Raw genomic sequence first — 26,729 nt, 5'->3', positions numbered from 1 at the left:
AAGAGACACTTGTCTATTTTCCATTTACAGTGTTATTCTGTTGCTAAGAGACACTTGTCTATTTTCCATTTACAGTGTATTTCTGTTGCTAAGAGACACTTGTCTATTTTTCATTTACAGTGTTATTCTGTTGCTAAGAGACACTTGTCTATTTTCCATTTACAGTGTATTTCTGTTGCTAAGAGACACTTGTCTATTTTCCATTTACAGTGTTATTCTGTTGCTAAGAGACACTTGTCTATTTTTCATTTACAGTGTTATTCTGTTGCTAAGAGACATTTGTCTATTTTTCATTTACAGTGTTATTCTGTTGCTAAGAGACATTTGTCTATTTTTCATTTACAGTGTTATTCTGTTGCTAAGAGACACTTGTCTATTTTTCATTTACAGTGTTATTCTGTTGCAAAGAGACACTTGTCTATTTTTCATTTACAGTGTTATCCTGTTGCTAAGAGACACTTGTCTGTTTTCTATTTACAGTGTTATTCTGTTGCTAAGAGACACTTGTCTATTTTTCATTTACAGTGTAATTTTGTTGCTAAGAGACACTTGTCTAGTTACTGTTTACAGTGTTCTTCTGTTGCTAAGCGACACCTATCTGTTTTCTATTTACAGTGTTATTCCATTGCTAAGAGACTCAGTATCAGTTTTAATGATGAGAACACCATATGCCTTGGACCATGCCCTTCCAGGTTGTTATCAAAGGGTAAGTCTAACCGGATTTAAATTGAACGCCTTCCATAAGGGCAAAATTTTGAGATTGTTGTTCCTACAGACAATTGTTGGAATACAACAGAACATATGCAATAAGTTATTTTTTTCTCATTGATTGTTATTTGCCCATTGCTGTTAGTGATTTCCTGACCAACCACAACATGTAATGTGAAGCTTTACAGACATTGTAGCATAGCACTCACCGTAGAAAGAGTTTTAAAGGCCAAAAAAAATTGTTTCTGGTCAGCGCCCATCACTTATGGAGGTGATCTTATTCAAGTCGGCGGTAATCACCTGTGTTGCCCGCGGGTGTCCAAAACTGCCCTTGCCCGCCCGTCTAAACCCTTGAAATGGCGGTAATGAAGTGTGAATATTTTTGGCAGCTGTTCACGGTCACCGTGTGCCCGCTCTGCCCACAGTTATATGTAAAACATCTATTGTCATGATTTTGAACGTTGTGTGAAAGACTTGATTGTTTGGTTCAATCACAGACAAGTATTGTCTGTGGTTCAATGTGTAATTCAAGTGTAGTTACATGTATTATACACGGACAGGAAGACTATTACACAACCAAAAATGTACACAAAAGTTTTAGCCAGAGTGCTCACAACTTGATGTCGATCTTTTATGTCAACTATAAACGTAGCGACAGATCAAAATTGCAAAATACTCTCCAAGCTTGCCCTTTTCATTATTTTTTTTGTATTGCACTTTCTTTGTTTATGACATCACTTATATAGTATTTAGCTGTTTTCTTGTGTATACATGAACTTCTAACAACAGGTGAATGACTTGGGTTTACTAGTTGTATATTGCAAGTGCACATGTAACTCTAGCCCGATATTTTGCGGTGGGAATTAAAAGAGAGTGACATCAAAGGTAGGTCAGAAGTATGTGATGTCCTCGTTCGGATGTGAAAGATTAATTGACAGAGGCAGCATCAACCGATATTTCTTGGTAGATACAGTACAAGCCGGAACTTGGTAACATGGCTCTTGTGTCTTGGGCGTAGACGAGTTCTCTCGAGCTGTAAATTCATCCACACCGGCCGGGTGCGTCCTGTCTCATGAAGTTAGGTTCATGCTACACTGTTGCGTCGAAGAACACGTAGCGAGCACGAAATGTAGTAACATGTCCTTGACCTACTTGACTACCAGCGGAGTGCACTAGTGGTGCCGATCACCAAGTGTATGGTAGACCACTGCCAGTTAGTGTTTAGTTTTGACACAAAAATAAGTATTCATAAAACACATTCACGAATTAAATATTCTACATTGTAGACGGTGTATTGACACACGTAAACTTAATTGCAAGCATAGGTCTGGTATAGCCTGACGAGACATATGAATATTGGGGTTAACAGAGTGTCGAACTCTTCGTAATTACGCAATTTATTTCATTAAATCGGTATCATGTTGTATTATTATTTATACAGATAAGTTTTTTGGAAAAATACTATTTATTCTAGCTGGATCGGTGTAATTACTTATTCTGAAATATTTTATGATAAGGAAGAACAACAAAACGTAGAACGTTGGATGTCATCGGGCAAATCTAATTTAAAATCAACATCAGACAACGGCATGAAGTTTTACACAAAGAGTTCGAACACTTCCATGATATATATTCATATATATTCGCGAGTCCATAAATAAATTTTGTATTCAGAAAACACATGAACGCATTTCTACTAGTTGTTGAATATTCGATGCCATTTGACAATGTGTATTTTGACACATCTACCCATCAAGTCGCAACTGACGTGCAAAAATACATGTCAAAATAGTTTATAATGATTTTTATGACTTTTCTATTTCAGCATATCTTGAATAACAATATCTTAACACTTACTGTATATACAATACAAACTGTGTAACGACCCGATCATACACAACATTTCACGTTCATTTGACATTTCTAAGGGGAGAATTAATGTCCGATGTTCAAGGAACGGATCAAAGAATTTGGTTACCTACCATGCAACGATGTCGATGTGTATTCATTAAACTGTTTGACCCAGCATATACTAAAATACAATATAATGGCATGATATTCAGATTATCATCACCGCGTACCAACGCTCATTACTATTAATGTTATTCTTAAGAAAGACATAAAAATACTTTACTAGCAAATTATTCTCCCACTAATACTAGTTTTCTTCATTGTTTGATCAGTTGCCTTCTTTTGTTATTCACGTTTTATTGTTTCAATTTGGAACGCTGCCCTTTGTATCGAAACTTGTAAAGTTGGTTTTGTTAAAGTGTTGGGTTAAAGACAATAGAAACCATTAAATTGTGGATTTAGATAAAAGATATTTTAATTTCAACTTAAACTAGGCAAATGTGGTAATATATGACCATAGGTATGCCGTTCTGTTTGAAACAAATGAAAGTAATCTGGTTTACAAAGGGGCATAACAGTGATTGGACAAGGTGTTTCATCTTATACAAAATTTAGTCGTTTTTTTTGTGTCGTTCATGATACTGTTTATTAATCTTTCCGTGTGAACCTCCGTACGTACTTCGACAGAGGTATGCACTATGTACATGAACAATAACAATAAATATATTGAACTTTGTTCAAGCACACTAGTGATCAGAGTATTCATACACATTTATGAATTTGGAAAAGGTTATTTTGAATTAGACGCAGTAACACATGATGTTCAGGTCGTGAACTCTCCACGAAATGTGATATCCGCGATTCCGTTATTTACTTTAGTTTACGATGTATGCAGTAGAGATCATCGATGTGAATTTAAAGGTGACATTTCTGTCAAACATAGGACGGGTATAAAAATGATATATTTGATCGTATCATCCCAAAACTCCCAGGTAGTAATTACTGGGACTCGCAATTAGTAGGACCCGTTGCGTGTACGTTTCACACGATTTTGAACAACATAATTTTCTAGCTGAAGATAACGGGTTTTGAATGTGGCCTTGCTACATTGCGGTAAGAGATTTGCGCACTGGGTGACGGGATATTTCGACATTCTGGGCGAGGTACCACTTTGTTTCGTGATTTACTAATCATGACTTGTAAAGATTTGGTGGAGATGCTATCCAAAGGTAAACACAGTTTAGCCTGCAATGCCAAACGTTTGCCCGTCAGTGATCACTTTTAATCCCCATTTGTTATCCCGATTGGCACCTTGTGTTCAACTAAATGACTTCACCCGCGACGACACAGTAGTGATAATCTCATGAATATTCCAAGGGAGGGCAAGGGCGGTTTTGGATAACCACGGGCAACACAGGTGATTACGGCCGACTTGAATAAGATCACCTCCCTTAAGTACCCCCCTTCCGGCAATTAATTACCACCAGTGAAGACAACTGCAAAACTAATCATGAACTAGCCTATGACATCTGACCCCATACACACTTGCTGTAAAGTACTAAATAAAAAGAACAGTAACTGCAATGATAAGTAGATTGATTAACATTTGTTGAGAATGTAAAAAAAATAATCGCATTGTCGCACCACTTTAGACATTTCCTGACAAGAAACTATTTATATAGTGTTACAAGCTGAAAATGGTAGTTATTGAAGTCACAGATCAGCAGTGTAGACAGGCTATGAAATAGGTAGTGTATATCACTGTATAGTGGTCATGTTTGTGTGGTCTGTACAATTAACATTTCACAAACTCTTTCTCCTGTATGATTCTTCTTTTCAGGTTAGTAATTTAGACGGTGTTTATAGCGTACAAGAACCACATTTCTGGACATTGTGCAGTGATGTCTACATTGGAATGGTCAAACTTGAAGTAGCTCCTGGAGCTGATACAAAATATATTTTAAGTCAAACACACAATATATTTACACAGGTAAGCTGATCATGTGACTGTCACATGATATGATGGTTCAATCTGACTGTTAATGATGTAAACTTATCTTTAGAAAATCTAACTCTTTATTAAGTCATGTTTAACTCTATATCTCATCATAAGTAATAATCGGTTGATTGGTCGATTTCCATATTTCCACAATAAACAATAATATATGCTAATACGGAATTCACACTATTAATATGTTTGTCATCACACAGTCAGAGGCAGTGTGATTGTTCTCTAATCCTGCTGTTTAGGACGTTAGTTTTTAGCACAACTGAACTGAGGTTCAGTAGTGCTATAGGGATCACCCGGCTTCTATTTGTCTGTCTATTTGTCTGCCTGTGTGTGTGGCTGTGTGTGTGTGTAAACAACTTAAAGTCAAAAACCGCAGAACTGATTGCCATGATATTTGGTGGGTCCATTACCTTGAGTGTCTAGTTGGGAAATTGTTCAAATCAAAATGATCTTGCCATCGGCTTGTGATTTTGGTCAAAAAATGTGATTTTTGGTCAAAAAAACTTAAACTCAAAAACTACAGAGCAGATTGGGCTGTAATTAACGACGTCAGTTTTTTAAACTAATTTTGCCAGATTGAAGACACACAGGGTGAGTGTGGTCATGACAAACAGAGATTTATGTGTGACCACATTAAGAAGGAGAAAATAGTTAAATTGTTGGCTGAAGATGAAGATGAAATGTTCATTTACAGCTGTAAAGGAAGCTAACAACAAAACAAATGTCATGAGATTTTGGAATTGAGACATCATTGGAAACAACTGACAGAAAATTCTGTTGAGTTTTGTCTGATTACTGGAATATATAGTGTAATGTATTGTGTCTGTGTTTTAGGATGTATTGTGTCAGTGTTTTTAGGATGTATTGTGTCAGTGTTTTAGGATGTATTGTGTCAGTGTTTTTAGGATGTATTGTGTCTGTGTTTTAGGATGTATTGTGTCTGTGTTTTTAGGATGTATTGTGTCAGTGTTTTTAGGATGTATTGTGTCTGTGTTTTAGGATGTATTGTGTCTGTGTTTTTAGGATGTATTGTGTCAGTGTTTTTAGGATGTATTGTGTCAGTGTTTTTAGGATGTATTGTGTCTGTGTTTTTAGGATGTATTGTGTCTGTGTTTTAGGATGTATTGTGTCAGTGTTTTTAGGATGTATTGTGTCTGTGTTTTTAGGATGTATTGTGTCAGTGTTTAGGATGTATTGTGTCTGTGTGTTTAGGATGTATTGTGTGTGTGTTTTTAGGATGTATTGTGTCAGTGTTTTTAGGATGTATTGTGTCAGTGTTTTTAGGATGTATTGTCTGTGTGTTTTTAGGATGTATTGTGTGTGTGTTTTTAGGATGTATTGTGTCTGTTTTTAGGATGTATTGTGTCAGTGTTTTTAGGATGTATTGTGTCTGTGTTTTTAGGATGTATTGTGTCAGTGTTTTTAGGATGTATTGTGTCAGTGTTTTTAGGATGTATTGTGTCAGTGTTTTTAGGATGTATTGTGTCAGTGTTTTTAGGATGTATTGTGTCAGTGTTTTTAGGATGTATTGTGTCAGTGTTTTTAGGATGTATTGTGTCAGTGTTTTTAGGATGTATTGTGTCAGTGTTTTTAGGATGTATTGTGTCAGTGTTTTTAGGATGTATTGTGTCTGCGTTTTTAGGATGTATTGTGTCAGTGTTTAGGATGTATTGTGTCTGTGTTTAGGATATTTGCTAGACTTTGGATAATTTTCTTGGCTAGGCAACTGCAAGTATATATCATGGACTGTACATTTAGTTATCTGATATTTCTACATTTCTATAATATGGGATTCATCACTATCATTTTAATATGTTTTGCTAAAACTTGTGAATCTAATGTTTGTGGTCAAAATGTCTAGCAAAGATATCTTTAGATACTGGCAAGTTAATATTCCCTTTTCACTTTTTATTTTATCTTTTAGGCTGGAGTACGACAACTGTATGTACAAGTGGACCATGCCACCATGTAAAAGTACTACAGCCCACACTCCACAGTGCAACCCATCTAAAATTTATGGACATAACCCAAAGTGTAATGGTTTCATCCTCACTGTCATGCATTTAGCTATTACTGTTTAACTACATATTGGAAGGACCACTGGGTTGTGGGGGTGGGGAGGGTTATACTATCCATGTTTGATTTATAGGATTGAAGTTGAGAAAACATATCTGGCAGAGCCATAGAAGAAGTTGGACAGTACAATATGGTTACTATGGTGTAACTTAGGAACAGTAAATTAGACTTTTTAGTCCATCTACTATGTCTATTTCACCAGTTTTGGAGAGAGACATTATTAATGCTGATTAATTAAATCATTGCGTGATCAATGTCCATAGTAGGTGGATTGAAATGTCACATTCATTTCCAATTTACCCTTTCCAAAGTAACTATATAGAACTGTCCTACTGATTCTTGGGACCATGAACAATATACGTATGTATTCGTCATCGAAAAAGTTGTTGATGGTCCAATCAAATCCTTATGATTCAACTGATATGATAACACGAATCAGAGAACATGGGATTCAAACATTGGGCTTTAAGAGAACTACCTCCAACACAAATATGTAGAGAAGGGTACATTTGTATAAACCTGTCCTCAGTTTTGCTAAATGTAGAAGGGGTAAACTCGTTTACAAGTCACATTGTGGCTAAATGTAGACATTTTGTCTTTAAATGAACAGTCTTGTATATGTTGTCATGGTTATGTATTTTAAACAAAACTTTCATGGCAATTTATTTCTAAAGTTTATTTCTATAAATGTAGAGTAAAAATTTAACGGTATCCAAAGATTTCATAAAAACAAAAATTTTCCTGAATCTAGTTTGGCTGGAAAGCTAGCTGTGTTGATATTGAAACCAGTACTTGTACACATTCTAGTTTGGTGGGAAAGCTGTGTTGATACTGAAGTAAAAACTAGTACCACTGTTTTAGCGCTACTACTGCAGATTTGTGGTGCTATACCTATATTTTCATATGGAGTAAATAACTTGGTAAATACTTGACACTTCCAGTAAAAACATTACTATATGCCAATAGTGCAAATTTTATCATCTTTTGTTTTGTTTTCTTTCCACATTCTAAAATAAAATAAAATTATAGTTTAGGTGTAAAAACTGTTGAGTGTTGTCATTCTCTAGTATTTGTAACTGTTAAAGTGAAACTGTGCACAGATTTATGGCCTCTACAACATTTATTATTGTAACATCATTTAGCAAATGTAGAATTACAGAGGATTTCTATAATTTCTAGAATTAACCCATTAGTACATTACAATGATAAACCTGTCCCTTCATGTTGACAGAGCTAGAGAACAAAATTATTTCCAGAAACAATATTACAAACAAATTTTATGTAATTTTACCTTTAAAAGTGTCATGTTTGCAAAGTTTATTTTTGTGGTCATATCTAATTTATGTAAATGATGTATACTTTGTAAATATTAGAAGTATACACAATATAACACATAAATCATTCAGAATTGGTCTCTGTCAACCGACTCCAAAGATTCACAAATCCAATCTTTTGAAAGCCCCACTTCTAATTGGTTGAACAACTTGAAATGTCTGTATGACTGACCAATCATAAAACCCAATACATCACAAGTTAATTCACCCTAGCCATTATCGTTATACAAAAAAAAAAAAAAGTTTACAAAATGGACAATTTTTAAAATGCAATTTATTTTTGTTGAATCAGTAAATGTAAAGTAAATTATGTGATGTTAGTTTGTAGTGTAGTCCGTCTGTTAAAAGTCCAACATTTACCGTTGGCTAAATTTTCTATTTGCTGATTTTGAGGATTACATGAGACTTGGTGCAATGCTATAATCACATCACAGTGTAGGAAACTAACTAACAAGTGACAATAATTTGTCAGCGTACTGTTACAAGCATAAAGCCGGAATAGAATTATTCATTTCTAAAAGAGATCTGGCAGACATTTTGTTAATGTTTATAATGAAAGAAATAGGTACCTTGTGTGTGCTTCACGTTAGCATTGTCACATGGGTGGATGGTTGACCTGTCAATCATTCTCTCTGTAAAACTGGACACAGTCCTATCATGTCTTGTGAATCTTTACAAACTGTGAGAGTTTTCATTGGCATTGAATGTTTATGCAGGAGAAACAATTATTGCATTTCCTTCCTTTCTTGTGTTAATGAGGATACCTGTACATGTTCAGTAAAACAAGTCAATCTATCTATTCTGGTTTCATATCAGCCCTTACAATCTAACAATGTACCTAAACCTTTTAACTTTCCATCAGACATAGTACTGTATTATTGAATGCTAAAAGCTAATCTGTGCAAATGTTCAGTCTATGTTCAGAAATTTTACTTGAGTTTGCACCAAGATACACCAGTAGCTCACCAAAGCTTTCACCATTTATTTCAAGTCCTTCAGTTCAATTGATAGTTTATTTTATCATTGTGTGTGAGCACACTTGTTGATGTTAAACCCCCACTACCCCCAACTTTTTTTGCCTACACTGTGGTTCCCTTATAAATATTCAAACTCCAGTACACAGTATCTGAACCTGCACTTGGCTGCAACTTGGACATTCTCTCTTCATCTAGCAACTAAAGCTGCATTCACTAAATATTGTTCTATTACTTAATAATATATAAAGATATTTTATCTGTTAAATTGGTGGTTGATTGTCATCCATAGGTTGTAAAGTGACAGACTTAAATCTTGAGCAATAGCTGGGTTTTGAATCCACCATCTCCATGGCCCATCATTTTAGTCACCAAGTTTATAAACCCATAGGTCCATCATTTTAGTCACCAAGTTTATAAACCCATAGGTCCATCATTTCAGTCACCAAGTTTATAAACCCATAGGCCCATCATTTTAGTCACCAAGTTTATAAACCCATAAGTCCATCATTTTAGTCACCAAGTTTATAAACCCATAGGTCCATCATTTCAGTCACCAAGTTTATAAACCCATAGGCCCATCATTTCAGTCACCAAGTTTATAAACCCATAGGCCCATCATTTCAGTCACCAAGTTTATAAACCCATAGGCCCATCATTTCACTCACCAAGTTTATAAACCCATAGGCCCATCATTTCAGTCACCAAGTTTATAAACCCATAGGCCCATCATTTCAGTCACCAAGTTTATAAACCCATAAGCCCATCATTTTAGTCACCAAGTTTATAAACCCATAGGCCCATCATTTCAGTCACCAAGTTTATAAACCCATAGGCCCATCATTTCAGTCACCAAGTTTATAAACCCACAGGGCCAACATTCATCATATATACTTCATGGCATGTGTTTGTGACTGATTATTTTTGAATGACAATTCAACATATTCCGGTGGTCGATAAAGGCACTGACTTGAGAGTCTGTACCATAAAGTACAAATTTATGATATTTTCTCACAGTGTTCTGTGTATAGCTAAACACAAATTTACCTGTAGATGATTCAATACACCTCATATGGAGCATAATATTGAGATGTAAGAGATTATATCTAATAACACATTTTCAAAAAATGGACACAGTACGGTATTAATGTGTGTGTCATGTGAATATTGTAAATGTTTTATATTCCTCCTGCCAGGTTTGGATACTTCTATGATGCTAGAGAGTAACCCATGTGTGTTTGAATGTATTTTCTTCTAAAATATAAAGTTAAGTATACCAATGGAAGTACCCATCTTTGTGTACTTATAACACCTATGGTACTATATGTATTCATGTACATGTAGTATATATTATGACTGAAATCAGCAATTATGTCAAATACATATTTTATTTTTATCTGTCAATAAATCAGCACTTATGTGTTTACAATGTGTTTTCGTGTATTTTTGCATGTATGTGGGGAGACAACCTGCAAATTACTTGGATAGTGTTGCCATGGTTATTAGCACAACTGAACTGATAAGGTTCAGTAGTGCTATAGGCATGGTGCAGTGTGCCTGTCTGTCTGTGTCTGTGTCTGTGTCTGTTTCTGTTTGTGTTTGTGTGGACAACTTAAACTCAAAAAACACCTGACTGATTGCCTTGGTATTTGGTGGGGACATTATTTTTGGTGTCTAGTTGGGAAATTGTCCAAAGCAAAATGATCATCACATCACAGGTGTGTGATTTGGGTAAAAAAAATGTCATTTTTGGTCGAAAAACTTAAACTTAAAAATTACTGGGCAGATTGGTCTGAAATTTGGTGGGAACATAAATCTTAGGCTGTCTAGATAAAAATTGTTCATGACATGATCCCATCAGTGATATGCTAGTTCCAAAACTAGTGAGCAGATTGGGCTGGATGCATCTGGATAGGATGTGTAGATGAAAGTGTATTCACAACATGATGATCCCATCAGTGATATGCAAATTAGGTCTAAAAAATCTCAATTTTGGTCAAAAACTTATAACTCGAAAATTACATGGTGAATGGGGCTGAAATTTGGTGCAGATGTTTCTGAATGGTGTTATTCTGCAGTTATTGTTCAAAACATTTTGACACAGGTGGCCCTAGCAACCATAACCATGCCCTTAGCAACTTGAAAGTAAAAGAGTTCTTTTGTATTGGTTATCTAAGTTGTAAACTTTCTTCACCATTGACTTGTTTGAAATTAGTATTAACAGTCTATAGACAAATTGATATTTTTTATATTAATACACTTTCTCCAACTACGATGCATGTTAACTTTGACATAGTTTGCCAAACATAGTCAAATCACAGTTGGAGAAAGGAAAGCTATCTTTGAAATTGTAAAATTGTGTTCAGCCACATTATCACTGAACAAAGGTCAAAGTTCATTTGATATAGTGGGAATATATAAAGAGTGACATTGTATGAAAATGTATCAAAAATAGCTTTGTAAAAATAAAGTTAATGTCGCTTTTTTTTCATTTTGAAAAGGATATGAAAAGGTGTACAAAAAATCGAAATCTGAATAAAATCTGATCAAGGAGAAGACTGGGTTTGCTTTATATGCCACATTTCACATCTAATTAACACTTGCTTCTCTTTTGTTATATACCTTCAATGACTGCCTTCCTACCTGTCTTTGAGAGATGTTGTCATGGCAATACATTTGATGACTGCCTTCCTACCTGTCTTTGAGAAATGTTGTCATGGCAATACCTTTGATGACTGCCTTCCTACCTGTCTTTGAGAGATGTTGTCATGGCAACACATTTGATGACTGCCTTCCTACTTGTCCTTCTTCCTAATTGTTGTGGGAATTGACCATTTCAATTGTTGTAGGGAATTGACCATTTCAATTGTTGTGGGGAATTAACCATTTCAATTGTTGTGGGGGAATTGACCATTTCAATTGTTGTGGAGAATTGACCATTTCAATTGTTGTGGGGAATTGACCATTTCAATTGTTGTGGGGAATTGACCATTTCAATTGTTGTAGGGAATTGACCATTTCAATTGTTGTAGGGAATTGACCATTTCAATTGTTGTAGGGAATTGACCATTTCAATTGTTGTGGGGAATTGACCATTTCAATTGTTGTAGGGAATTGACCATTTCAATTGTTGTGGGGAATTGACCATTTCAATTGTTGTGGGGAATTGACCATTTCAATTGTTGTGGGGAATTGACCATTTCAATTGTTGTGGAGAATTGACCATTTCAATTGTTGTAGGGAATTGACCATTTCAATTGTTGTGGGGAATTGACCATTTCAATTGTTGTGGGGAATTGACCATTTCAATTGTTGTGGGGAATTGACCATTTCAATTGGTGTAGGGAATTGACCATTTCAATTGTTGTGGGGAATTGACCATTTCAATTGTTGTGGGGAATTGACCATTTCAATTGTTGTGGAGAATTGACCATTTCAATTGTTAATTGTTGTGGGGAATTGACCATTTCAATTGTTGTGGGGAATTGACCATTGCAATTGTTGTGGGGGAATTGACCATTTCAATTGTTGTGGGGAATTGACCATTTCAATTGTTGTGGGGAATTGACCATTTCAATTGTTGTGGGGAATTAATCATTTGAATTGTTGTAGGGAATTGACCATTTCAATTGTTGTGGAGAATTGACCATTTCAATTGTTGTAGGGAAGTAATCATTTCAATTGTTGTGGGGAATTAACCATTTCAATTGTTGTAGGGAATTAATCATTTCAATTGTTGTGGAGAATTAATCATTTCAATTGTTGTGGGGAATTAATCATTTCAATTGTTGTGGAGAATTGACCATTTCAATTGTTGTAGGGAATTAATCATTTCAATTGTTGTGGAGAATTGACCATTTCAATTGTTGTAGGGAATTAATCATTTGAATTGTTGTAGGGAATTGACCATTTCAATTGTTGTGGAGAATTGACCATTTCAATTGTTGTAGGGAAGTAATCATTTCAATTGTTGTGGGGAATTAACCATTTCAATTGTTGTAGGGAATTAATCATTTCAATTGTTGTGGAGAATTGACCATTTCAATTGTTGTAGGGAATTAATCATTTCAATTGTTGTGGAGAATTGACCATTTCAATTGTTGTAGGGAATTAATCATTTCAATTGTTGTGGGGAATTAACCATTTCAATTGTTGTAGGGAATTGACCATTTCAATTGTTGTGGAGAATTAATCATTTCAATTGTTGTGGAGAATTGACCATTTCAATTGTTGTAGGGAATTAATCATTTCAATTGTTGTGGGGAATTAATCATTTCAATTGTTGTGGGGAATTGACCATTTCAATTGTTGTGGGGAATTAATCATTTCAATTGTTGTAGGGAATTGACCATTTCAATTATTGTGGGGAATTGACCATTTCAATTGTTGTGGGGAATTAATCATTTGAATTGTTGTGGGGAATTGACCATTTCAATTGTTGTGGGGAATTAACCATTTCAATTGTTAATTGTTGTGGAGAATTGACCATTTCAATTGTTGTGGGGAATTAACCATTTCAATTGTTGTGGGGAATTAATCATTTCAATTGTTGTGGGGAATTGACCATTTCAATTGTTGTGGGGAATTGACCACTTCAATTGTTGTGGGGAATTGACCATTTCAATTGTTGTAGGGAATTGACCATTTCAATTGTTGTAGGGAATTGACCATTTCAATTGATGTAGGGAATTGACCATTTCAATTGTTGTAGGGAATTGACCATTTCAATTGTTGTGGGGAATTGACCATTTCAATTGTTGTAGGGAATTGACCATTTCAATTGTTGTAGGGAATTGACCATTTCAATTGTTGTGGGGAATTGACCATTTCAATTGTTAATTATTGTGGGGAATTGACCATTTCAATTGATGTGGGGAATTGACCATTTCAATTGTTAATTATTGTAGGGAATTGACCATTTCAATTGATGTGGGGAATTGACCATTTCAATTGTTGTAGGGAATTGACCATTTCAATTGTTGTGGGGAATTAACCATTTCAATTGTTAATTGTTGTGGGGAATTGACCATTTCAATTGTTGTGGGGAATTGACCATTTCAATTGTTGTGGGGAATTAACCATTTCAATTGTTAATTGTTGTGGGGAATTGACCATTTCAATTGTTGTGGGGAATTGACCATTTCAATTGTTGTGGGGAATTGACCATTTCAATTGTTGTGGGGAATTGACCATTTCAATTGTTGTGGGGAATTGACCATTTCAATTGTTGTGGGGAATTGACCATTTCAATTGTTGTGGGGAATTGACCATTTCAATTGTTGTGGGGAATTGACCATTTCAATTGTTGTGGGGAATTGACCATTTCAATTGTTGTAGGGAATTGACCATTTCAATTGTTGTGGGGAATTGACCATTTCAATTGTTGTGGGGAATTGACCATTTCAATTGTTGTGGGGAATTGACCATTTCAATTGTTGTGGGGAATTGACCATTTCAATTGTTGTGGGGAATTGACCATTTCAATTGTTGTGGGGAATTGACCATTTCAATTGTTGTGGGGAATTAATCATTTCAATTGTTAATTGTTGTGGGGAATTGACCATTTCAATTGTTGTGGGGAATTGACCATTTCAATTGTTGTGGGGAATTGACCATTTCAATTGTTGTGGGGAATTAATCATTTCAATTGTTAATTGTTGTGGGGAATTGACCATTTCAATTGTTGTGGGGAATTGACCATTTCAATTGTTGTGGGGAATTAACCATTTCAATTGTTAATTGTTGTGGGGAATTGACCATTTCAATTGTTGTGGGGAATTGACCATTTCAATTGTTGTGGGGAATTGACCATTTCAATTGTTGTGGGGAATTGACCATTTCAATTGTTGTGGGGAATTAATCATTTCAATTGTTAATTGTTGTGGGGAATTGACCATTTCAATTGTTGTGGGGAATTGACCATTTCAATTGTTGTGGGGAATTAACCATTTCAATTGTTAATTGTTGTGGAGAATTGACCATTTCAATTGTTGTGGGGAATTGACCATTTCAATTGTTGTGGGGAATTGACCATTTCAATTGTTGTGGGGAATTAATCATTTCAATTGTTGTGGGGGAATTGACCATTTCAATTGTTAATTGTTGTGGAGAATTGACCATTTCAATTGATGTGGGGAATTAACCATTTCAATTGTTGTGGGGAATTGACCATTTCAATTGTTAATTGTTGTGGGGAATTGACCATTTCAATTGATGTGGGGAATTAACCATTTCAATTGTTGTGGGGAATTGACCATTTCAATTGTTAATTGTTGTGGAGAATTGACCATTTCAATTGATGTGGGGAATTGACCATTTCAATTGATGTGGGGAATTAACCATTTCAATTGTTGTGGGGAATTAACCATTTCAATTGTTAATTGTTGTGGAGAATTGACCATTTCAATTGTTGTGGGGAATTGACCATTTCAATTGTTGTGGGGAATTAACCATTTCAATTGTTGTGGGGAATTAACCATTTCAATTGTTAATTGTTGTGGAGAATTGACCATTTCAATTGTTGTAGGGAATTGACCATTTCAATTGTTGTAGGGAATTGACCATTTCAATTGTTGTGGGGAAATTGACCATTTCAATTGTTGTAGGGAATTGACCATTTCAATTGTTGTGGGGAATTAACCATTTCAATTGTTGTGGGGAATTGACCATTTCAATTGTTGTAGGGAATTGACCATTTCAATTGTTGTGGGGAATTGACCATTTCAATTGTTGTGGGGAATTAACCATTTCAATTGTTGTAGGGAATTGACCATTTCAATTGTTGTGGGGAACTGACCATTTCAATTGTTGTAGGGAATTGACCATTTCAATTGTTGTGGGGAATTGACCATTTCAATTGTTGTGGGGAATTAACCATTTCAATTGTTGTGGGGAATTAACCATTTCAATTGTTAATTGTTGTGGAGAATTGACCATTTCAATTGTTGTGGGAAATTGACCATTTCAATTGTTGTGGGGAATTGACCATTTCAATTGTTGTGGAGAATTGACCATTTCAATTGTTAATTGTTGTGGGGAATTGACCATTTCAATTGATGTGGGGAATTAACCATTTCAATTGTTGTGGGGAATTGACCATTTCAATTGTTGTGGGGAATTGACCATTTCAATTGTTGTAGGGAATTGACCATTTCAATTGTTGTGGGGAATTAATCATTTCAATTGTTGTGGGGAATTAATCATTTCAATTGTTGTGGGGAATTAATCATTTCCATTGTTGTAGGGAATTAATCATTTCAATTGTTGTAGGGAATTAATCATTTGAATTGTTGTGGGGAATTGACCATTTCAATTGTTGTGGGGAATTGACCATTTCAATTGTTGTAGGGGAATTGACCATTTCAATTGTTGTGGGGAATTGACCATTTCAATTGTTGTGGGGAATTAACCATTTCAATTGTTGTGGGGAATTAACCATTTCAATTGTTAATTGTTGTGGAGAATTGACCATTTCAATTGTTGTAGGGAATTGACCATTTCAATTGTTGTAGGGAATTGACCATTTCAATTGTTGTAGGGAATTGACCATTTCAATTGTTGTAGGGAATTGACCATTTCAATTGTTGTGGGGAATTGACCATTTCAATTGTTGTGGGGAATTAACCATTTCAATTGTTGTGGGGAATTAACCATTTCAATTGTTAATTGTTGTGGAGAATTGACCATTTCAATTGTTGTGGGGAATTGACCATTTCAATTGTTGTGGGGAATTGACCATTTCAATTGTTGTGGAGAATTGACCATTTCAATTGTTAATTGTTGTGGGGAATTGACCATTTCAATTGATGTGGGGAATTAACCATTTCAATTGTTGTGGGGAATTGACCATTTCAATTGTTGTGGGGAATTGACCATTTCAATTGTTGTAGGGAATTGACCATTTCAATTGTTGTGGGGAATTAATCATTTCAATTGTTGTGGGGAATTAATCATTTCAATTGTTGTGGGGAATTAATCATTTCCATTGTTGTAGGGAATTAATCATTTCAATTGTTGTAGGGAATTGACCATTTCCATTGTTGTGGGGAATTGACCATTTCAATTGATGTGGGGAATTGACCATTTCAATTGTTGTGGGGAATTGACCATTTCCATTGTTGTGTGGAATTGACCATTTCAATTGATGTGGGGAATTGACCATTTCAATTGTTGTGGGGAATTGACCATTTCAATTGTTGTGGGGAATTGACCATTTCAATTGTTGTAGGGAATTAATCATTTCCATTGTTGTAGGGAATTAATCATTTCAATTGTTGTAGGGAATTGACCATTTCAATTGTTGTGGGGAATTAATCATTTCAATTGTTGTGGGGAATTGACCATTTCAATTGTTGTAGGGAATTGACCATTTCAATTGTTGTGGAGAATTGACCATTTCAATTGTTAATTGTTGTGGGGAATTGACCATTTCAATTGTTGTAGGGAATTGACCATTTCAATTGTTAATTATTGTGGGGAATTAATCATTTCAATTATTGTGGGGAATTAACCATTTCAATTGTTGTGGGGAATTAATCATTTCAATTGTTGTGGGGAATTGACCATTTCAATTGTTGTGGGGAATTGACCATTTCAATTGTTAATTGTTGTGGAGAATTGACCATTTCAGTTGTTGTAGGGAATTAACCATTTCAATTGTTGTAGGGAATTGACCATTTCAGTTGTTGTAGGGAATTGACCATTTCAATTGTTGTGGGGAATTAATCATTTCAATTGTTGTGGGGAATTGACCATTTCAATTGTTGTGGGGAATTGACCATTTCAATTGATGTGGGGAATTGACCATTTCAATTGTTAATTGTTGTGGGGAATTGACCATTTTAATTGTTGTGGGGAATTGACTATTCCAATTTGGGGGGGGGGGGGGGGGGGCAGTGTTTGGGTGTTCGTTGGTTTGTTGTCGTTTACTCATGTATGTATCTACTCATTTGTCAGTTTATTTTGTTTGTTTGTTTACTTGTTTATTTATTTATTTGTTTGCTTTTGTTTGTTTGTTTGTTTACATGTATGTTTATTTTTGTTTATATTTGTAAACAGAACTAAATGAGCCTGAGCACCATGTGGAAGGACATTTAAAAGTTCAGTAAGTTAAACACATGTACACATATATGGGAATTTGGCGTGTTAGGCTCATAATTTTTTTCTGTCTTGATCAGATGAGTGGTTTACGACTATGCCGAGGTCAAAATATGCAAATATCTACCTTTGTCTTTTAAAGAAAATTTGAATTGTTTTAAGACAAAGAAGAAAAACGGTGCCTAGCCTTTCCTTCATTTGATGAAACGACAAAAAAATATTTCGGCCATTGGGGGCGCTATACAGGTCATGACCCGGATCGTTCGACTTTGGCTTGGATACACTAGTGTACAATTTCGTGATGAAGAACTGAAAACATTCCCAACCAAGATTTACTGTACGTATGGCAATGTGTAATCTCAAATATGTAGCAAGTCCATTCAATTCAAAAAACTGCTGAATTAACACACGATTTCGTTGTTATCTGCTGCTACTGGCTGTCGTAAACAGTCCCATGAAGTTGGAGCTAGCAAGCTGGTGTCGGAATTCGATGTACTGAAATGTGGGGACAAATGGGGTAACCCTTAGAGACAGCGATCAGAATTGACTCTCATAATACAACCATGGCAATATTCCGTAAACAAGTGATATTGACATAGTATTATCATTGGTAGATGCAACATTGTACGGTATATCGTCTATAAATTTAGTTTAACGTCGTGTAAGGGCATATGATAGATGTATATTGTAGCTATGGCAACAATGGGTTGTTTATTATGTGTCATACATTTTTACACTTAAAATTATGTCTAAAACGTCACAGGCAATGGTTTTTTTCTCAGCCCACCAACAAATTTTGGTGATCTGTTACTGATATAGTAGTAGTACTGCCCATAAAGTGTTGATGATATAGGGAGGCGACAACTGACTTCATACTTTCTAAATTCTATAGTCATGACTGTGACTCTCGCACAGAATTCTGTGCCCCCCCCCCCCAACAGCATTCATATAAACATGACGATGTCATCGTGTCCCCATGTGATTTTAGTTTAAACAGACTGGAGGTGGAGTCCTGGTTGGACATTTGCATATCATATCAGTCATATCAAAAACGTTTGAGCACCAATGACAATAGCCTGTCAATGTGTGATGGATTACTACTGACAAGTGCCATTGGAGCTTTGCTAACTATGGGGTTGAACCATAATTAAGGCCTTGAGTCAAGGGCTTGACTAGATGGTGAAAGTATGAAGTCACCCTCATCGTCGGGAACTAGACTAGGAGCATACAATCCATTGCAGCCTATGTAAGTGCATTGGATTAAAGCATTCACATTGCAACCTCTATCCTACCAGGTCCCCAATTATACAGCTCGTTTGACTGAAGCACAGCTGTGGTTCAAATTTTGTCCAGGGACTTCAGTCAGTCATGATTCAGAACCAAACAGTACACACCAAGGCTTGACAACACCAGTACACCAAGGCTTGACAACACCAGTACACCAAGGCTTGACAACACCAGTACACCAAGGCTTGACAAAACCAGTAGATTCCTAGACAGCCACTCTAACTATATAAGTGTCATGACCCATATGTGTATATCTACATAATTCAAACATTTATAAGTATTGTTTGATAGCCTTTATTGTATAACTTACTTTTTTTATGTTTCTTTAAACAACAAATCCTGAAACCTATGAAAACTCTCTTACTTTACTATTTAGTGTTAGCAGTTGGACATATCATCATTGGCAGTTTTCTTTGTATTTTATTTTATATATATGACTAGATTATTGAGTCACCTGTCAGCTAGTTAAAGTACACCGTGACAGGGCACCCTCACACATCGGTTGACAGCTATCTCTGAAAGCAGTGACGATTCACAAGACAAGTATTGGAAACAGATATGGATATATTTGCTGGAAAAACCTTGACAAACAAGACACACCAAACAATTAATGCAGAAGAATTGCTTAGAAACAAAGTTACAGCATTGTATTTTGCTGCTAGTTGGTGTCCACCGTGTAAACAATTCAGCCCAGTCCTTGCTGACTTTTACAATGAATTGAAGGAGAAAAATAGTGAGTTTGAAGTGGTGTTTGTGTCATTAGATAAAACTATACAAGACATGCGAGAATATATGTCAACAGTTAATGCGGATTGGCCATGTGTACCATTTGGAGATCCATTTAGAAGGTTTGTATATAGTAATCACATAGTTTGACAATGTAAAACACTGGACTGGTTGTTTACATGACAGAACCCCATGACATGCAAGTATAAGTGTGATGTAATTTGGGTATTTGCACAAGTGCTTGCAGTATTCTCTGCAGCCATAGTTTACAGCTAAAAAGATGATGGTTTGATGTTTCACTCATGTAACATGACATTTCTTACTCACACTCGGACAACTTCTATTGCAAAAGAAACAATTACATAGGTGCCATGCACAGTGGGGATGTAGAAGTAATCAAGTTGGTAATGTTGATTATCAGTTAGGAAATAAACAATTGAAGCCAGTAAAATTATCAAGTGCATTATGTAATGTTTTCATTAGAAGCCTATTTCTACTGCACTGTGAAAGAATAGCAATGCTTATCACTGTTCAAAGTGATTGGGCAAAGGATCCTGCTGTGTTTTTGTGTTTCTGTTATTGTTAGTCTAGAGTTGAAATATTTCTATCTTTGTGTCAAAAACATAATGTCCCATGAATGAAACACCAAATCAACATCATTTCAGCTGTAATAAATGAGAGGAAGTGCAGTAGAAAACACTGCAAGTATGAATATTGTACATCTGGTTTGTTTTGTTACCGATGTACAACATTAAATCCATTCCAATGCATGAAGTCATTTACATATAGTGTTATATTGTACATCTTGTTTGTTTTGTTACCGATGTACAACATTAAATTCATCCCAATGCATGAAGCCATTTACATATAGTGTTATACTGTACATCTGGTTTGTTTTGTTACCGATGTACAACTTTAAATTCATCCCAATGCATGAAGTCATTTACATATAGTGTTATACTGTACATCTGGTTTGTTTTGTTACCGATGTACAACTTTGATGATCCCAATGCATGAAGTCGTGTACATATAGTGTTATACTGTACATCTGGTTGGTTTTGTTACTGATGTACAACATTAAATCCATCCCAATGCATGAAGTCATTTACATATAGTGTTATATTGTACATCTGGTTGGTTTTGTTACCGATGTACAACATTAAATTCATCCCAATGCATGAAGTCGTGTACATATAGTGTTATATTGTACATCTGGTTTGTTTTGTTACCGATGTACAACATTAAATTCATCCCAATGCATGAAGTCATTTACATATAGTGTTATATTGTACATCTGGTTTGTTTTGTTACCGATGTACAACATTAAATTCATCCCATTGCATGAAGTCGTGTACATATAGTGTTATATTGTACATCTGGTTTGTTTTGTTACCGATGTACAACATTAAATTCATCCCAATGCATGAAGTCGTGTACATATAGTGTTATATTGTACATCTGGTTTGTTTTGTTACCGATGTACAACATTAAATTCATCCCAATGCATGAAGTCATTTACATATAGTGTTATATTGTACATCTGGTTTGTTTTGTTACCGATGTACAACATTAAATTCACCCCAATGCATGAAGTCATTTACATATAGTGTTATATTGTACTTCTGGTTTGTTTTGTTACCGATGTACAACATTAAATTCATCCCAATGCATGAAGTCATTTACATATAGTGTTATACTGTACATCTGGTTTGTTTTGTTACCGATGTACAACATTAAATTCATCCCATTGCATGAAGTCATTTACATATAGTGTTATACTGTACATCTGGTTTGTTTTGTTACCGATGTACAACATTAAATTCATCCCAATGCATGAAGTCATTTACATATAGTGTTATACTGTACATCTGGTTTGTTTTGTTACCGATGTACAACATTAAATTCATCCCATTGCATGAAGTCATGTACATATAGTGTTATACTGTACATCTGGTTTGTTTTGTTACCGATGTACAACATTAAATTCATCCCATTGCATGAAGTCATTTACATATAGTGTTATATTGTACATCTGGTTTGTTTTGTTACCGATGTACAACATTAAATTCATCCCATTGCATGAAGTCATTTACATATAGTGTTATACTGTACATCTGGTTGGTTTTGTTACTGATGTACAACATTAAATTCATCCCAATGCATGAAGTCATTTACATATAGTGTTATACTGTACATCTGGTTTGTTTTGTTACCGATGTACAACATTAAATTCATCCCAATGCATGAAGTCATGTACATATAGTGTTATACTGTACATCTGGTTTGTTTTGTTACCGATGTACAACATTAAATTCATCCCATTGCATGAAGTCATTTACATATAGTGTTATACTGTACATCTGGTTTGTTTTGTTACCGATGTACAACATTAAATTCATCCCATTGCATGAAGTCATTTACATATAGTGTTATACTGTACATCTGGTTTGTTTTGTTACCGATGTACAACATTAAATTCATCCCAATGCATGAAGTCATTTACATATAGTGTTATATTGTACATCTGGTTTGTTTTGTTACCGATGTACAACATTAAATTCATCCCAATGCATGAAGTCATTTACATATAGTGTTATACTGTACATCTGGTTTGTTTTGTTACCGATGTACAACATTAAATTCATCCCATTGCATGAAGTCATTTACATATAGTGTTATACTGTACATCTGGTTTGTTTTGTTACCGATGTACAACATTAAATTCATCCCAATGCATGAAGTCATTTACATATAGTGTTATATTGTACATCTGGTTTGTTTTGTTACCGATGTACAACATTAAATTCATCCCAATGCATGAAGTCGTGTACATATAGTGTTATACTGTACATCTGGTTTGTTTTGTTACCGATGTACAACATTAAATTCATCCCAATGCATGAAGTCGTGTACATATAGTGTTATATTGTACATCTGGTTTGTTTTGTTACCGATGTACAACATTAAATTCATCCCAATGCATGAAGTCGTGTACATATAGTGTTATACTGTACATCTGGTTTGTTTTGTTACCGATGTACAACTTTAAATTCATTCCAATGCATGAAGTCATGTACATATAGTGTTATACTGTACATCTGGTTTGTTTTGTTACCGATGTACAACATTAAATTCATCCCAATGCATGAAGTCGTGTACATATAGTGTTATACTGTACATCTGGTTGGTTTTGTTACCGATGTACAACATCAAATCCATTCCAATGCATGAAGTCGTGTACATATAGTGTTATACTGTACATCTGGTTTGTTTTGTTACCGATGTACAACATTAAATTCATCCCAATGCATGAAGTCGTGTACATATAGTGTTATACTGTACATCTGGTTGGTTTTGTTACCGATGTACAACATTAAATTCATCCCAATTCATGAAGTCATTTACATATAGTGTTATATTGTACATCTGGTTTGTTTTGTTACCGATGTACAACATTAAATTCATCCCAATTCATGAAGTCATTTACATATAACATATATCCTATTTCATTGTAGTGTTCTTTAATTTTACTACATTTATGTATCCAAATAGAATTGTCAGTTTTCCATACAGTTTTAATAAAGTTATATCTAATCTAATTTAATCTAATCTAATCTAATCTAATAAAATCTAATCTAATCTAATCTAATCTATAATGTTATATTGTACATCTGTTTGTTTTTTTGTTTACAGTGAACTTAAGAAGATGTACAACGTCACATTTATCCCAACACTCGTCGTGATAAAAGAGAATGGTGAAGTAATCACAGAGCAGGGTAGAAAGGAGGTACAAAACAGCGGAGTACATTGCTTCAAAAGTTGGATATCTGCAGCTAATATCTTGCAGAATTTTTGTCCAGATTAATGAAAATCATCTTTATTTACTTGCCTCTTGCTTCACACTCTAAAAAGAAAAGAAAAGAAATCATTTCAGAACAATTGAATGACTACAATGGCAACCAAACCATTGTCAAACTAAGATAAATACTAAACTATTGGTAAATTGCATGTAGTACATTACACAAATCAGTATTTGATGGCTGTACCATGGTTATGTGGATATACCTATCAAGATAGCATAAAGAATGAATGAGGTTGACTGTGCTGTCACTTGTGGAGAACTTGTTATCAAAGATTCCACACAACTGTGAGTGTAATTATATCATTAACTTATACCAACATTCTGTGATACCGTAAGGAAAGTTTTTGTATTTAGGGGTGGAAAAGTGTGTGTGTGTGTGTGTGTGTGTGTGTGTGTGTGTGTGTGTGTGTCACCATTAAAATTTCTAAGAAATGGCTGGATCAATTCAAATGAAATTTGGTAGACGTGTATGGTAATGGCAAGAACTGATCAGGTTTTGATAAACATTTTCAGTAGGCCACAAAAAAGAAAAAAATGTTTCTGGTCAGGAAATGTCTAAAGTGGTGTGAAGATGCGTTTTTTTTTTTACATTCTCAATAAATGTTACTCAATCTACTGTTCATTGCAGTTACTGTTCTTTTTATTCAGTACTTTACAGAGTGTGTATTTGGGGGAATATTTAAGTGATGTGGGCTGATCAGAAACAATTCTTTTTTTTTTTTGCCTTTAAAACTCTTTCTACTATGAGTGCTATGCTACAACGTTCTATAAAGCTTCACATTACATATTCTAGTTGGCCAGGAGATTGCTACATCAAGGGGCAAATAGCAATCAATGAGAAAAATAACTTATTGCATGTGTTCTGTTGTATTCCAACAATTGTCTGTAAGAACCAGAATCTCAAAACTTTGCCCATTCAGTTTAAATCTGGTACTTTCTGTCTTAGTTTGCCTATAGCTTGATTTCCATAATAGTAAGGTTGTCAATGAGTATTGCTATCACTCATAGAAATGACGTGTGTGTGTGTGTGTGTGTGTGTGTGTGTGTGTGTGTGTGCGCGTACATACATGTGTGCATGTATGTGTGTAAGTAGTAGACGGGTGTGACTGTAATGATATACCATAGGGTTTGTCCATAGATCTGTGAGACATGATACTACATTGTCACTAACTGGATTTGTTATCTATTTGTTTATATAGTTTGCATATCAAACACAGGATTTCTTTCATTCTTCTATCAATTGTAAAATACTCAAACATACGTAGGTTGTTTGAATTTATTTAGTTTGTCATGTTAATGTATTTAGTGTGATCATATATTATGTTAATCACAACTTGTTGAGATTTCCTAACTTACAGTACAACAGGCACTATCTGAGTATAGAGAAATGAATTTTCTCAGAAAGTTGAAGAGAAATACAATTGTGGTGTTGAAAGCCACCCCATTTGTAAATACATTGAATAGTCAATTTTTGTATTTCCAAAGGTTATAACACAAGCTGAGTCAATTTTCTGGTTCCAAGATGCATTGCATTGCATTGCACTCATCAAGTCAATATCACTTATGTGATTACTTTTAGTTGTGTTCTGTCTTATTACATTTGAAATAGTATTTTTCATCATTAACAATGGAGAGACATGAAGAGAGATGGAGAGGCTATCAACATCAGATGCTACAATCTCAAGATCAACAGAGATCTATGGAAATGTCATTCTGTTGATAATCGTTGACCAAGACAGATCAAAAGCTCAATGCTAAAAAACTTTGAACTGCTTGACGTGTGTTATAACATCTATAAATCATTTGATCTACCAAGCTGATAAACATTTTTGGTCAAGACATTTCACTTTGCTTGTGTAGAAAATTCAGAGCTGTTAATTTTAATAGAACATAAAGACATAAACATTTTGTGAGTATGGTTGCCAAGTTGGAGGCTAATGTACTAATATCCAGAAATATAGACAATGCAAAATATTGCATATTATATTGTACCAATATAATGATGGTCCAAATCGAGAGATCTGATTGGTCAAGACAACAAACTTACACATCTAAAATAGTGATAATGCATAGATAGTGTGACTCTAAGCAGCCCTGAATGAGAATAGTATACTCATTTTTTGATCTCTGTCGCCTGCATCCATCATGGCCGCTGAATCTGTACCATCGATCACCTACACAACAATAAGCTTTCCATGCTGAACGCTAATTAATATTTACCCAAGCTGAGGGAAATTAATAAGATATCCAAAGCCCTAGAAATGTCCAATGTTTCCTGAAAACTGCTACCTTAGAGTAGTTCAGCATTAGTGGCTACAGCATTATTCTTGGCCCTATCTAAAATGAAGACATGGTGAGGCAGATCCGGGGGCAGATCATGAATGTAATCCATCACAAAATGAAATTTAAACTCATTTAGCTCATTCACAAATGAACTTACCACTGTACAAACAAACTATGCAAAACTTAATATATACACTGCACAGTATTAAACTATTCAAATATAAATTTAATGACGTTGTCCTTGACTTCATATTGTGAGATCGTCCCCATAGTGGGTAGATATTCAGGTTCTGGGGCCGATGTATATACCTTTTTAAAGTTTTTTTTTTAATTTCAATATACTAGACATGTATAATATAATGGCAATAAACCATCCCCTGGGTACCCCTTGGTTTTGACCAGTTGACTCCAGTTGCTGATGCTCATGCATACTTTGCTGTCAACTGGTCAAAACCTCGGGTATACCATACCCAGGGGTGGTTTATTGCTTAATTTTATCAATTAATGGATGAACATAATTG

The 26,729-nt window shown here is 34.9% G+C and overlaps 2 protein-coding genes across 2 annotated transcripts in view; both read left to right on the top strand.

Annotated features, from left to right (window-relative positions):
- The window catches only part of LOC144436046 (zinc transporter 7-B-like), a 30,713-nt gene extending 20,459 nt beyond the window's left edge, over positions 1-10,254 (top strand). Inside the window, exons 9-11 of the mRNA XM_078124702.1 lie at positions 616-706; positions 4,400-4,549; positions 6,495-10,254. Coding sequence (XP_077980828.1) covers positions 616-706; positions 4,400-4,549; positions 6,495-6,542 — 289 coding nt within the window. The 3' untranslated portion in view covers positions 6,543-10,254. The remainder of the gene's footprint in view (positions 1-615; positions 707-4,399; positions 4,550-6,494) is intronic.
- An 8,069-nt stretch (positions 10,255-18,323) lies between these two features.
- Positions 18,324-24,089, top strand: LOC144436751 (nucleoredoxin-like protein 2). The gene is made up of 3 exons (XM_078125609.1): positions 18,324-18,387; positions 19,779-20,185; positions 23,757-24,089. Exons 2-3 carry the CDS (start codon positions 19,896-19,898, stop codon positions 23,926-23,928), a joined length of 462 nt encoding a protein of 153 aa, XP_077981735.1. The 5' UTR covers positions 18,324-18,387; positions 19,779-19,895; the 3' UTR covers positions 23,929-24,089.
- Positions 24,090-26,729: the final 2,640 nt, after the last annotated feature.

This window comes from Glandiceps talaboti, chromosome 6, assembly GCF_964340395.1.
Source record: "Glandiceps talaboti chromosome 6, keGlaTala1.1, whole genome shotgun sequence".
In the NCBI taxonomy this organism is placed as follows: domain Eukaryota; kingdom Metazoa; phylum Hemichordata; class Enteropneusta; family Spengelidae; genus Glandiceps; species Glandiceps talaboti.
This window is presented reverse-complemented; position numbering and strand designations above follow the sequence as displayed.

What these genes read in the sequence shown, in the direction of transcription:
- LOC144436751 (XM_078125609.1), top strand. Translation starts at nt 19,896, where the DNA reads ATGGATATATTTGCTGGAAAAACCTTGACAAACAAGACACACCAAACA. An exon ending in TTTGGAGATCCATTTAGAAG is followed by an intron (nt 20,186 to 23,756) that starts GTTTGTATATAG and finishes TTTTGTTTACAG; the next exon opens with TGAACTTAAGAAGATGTACA.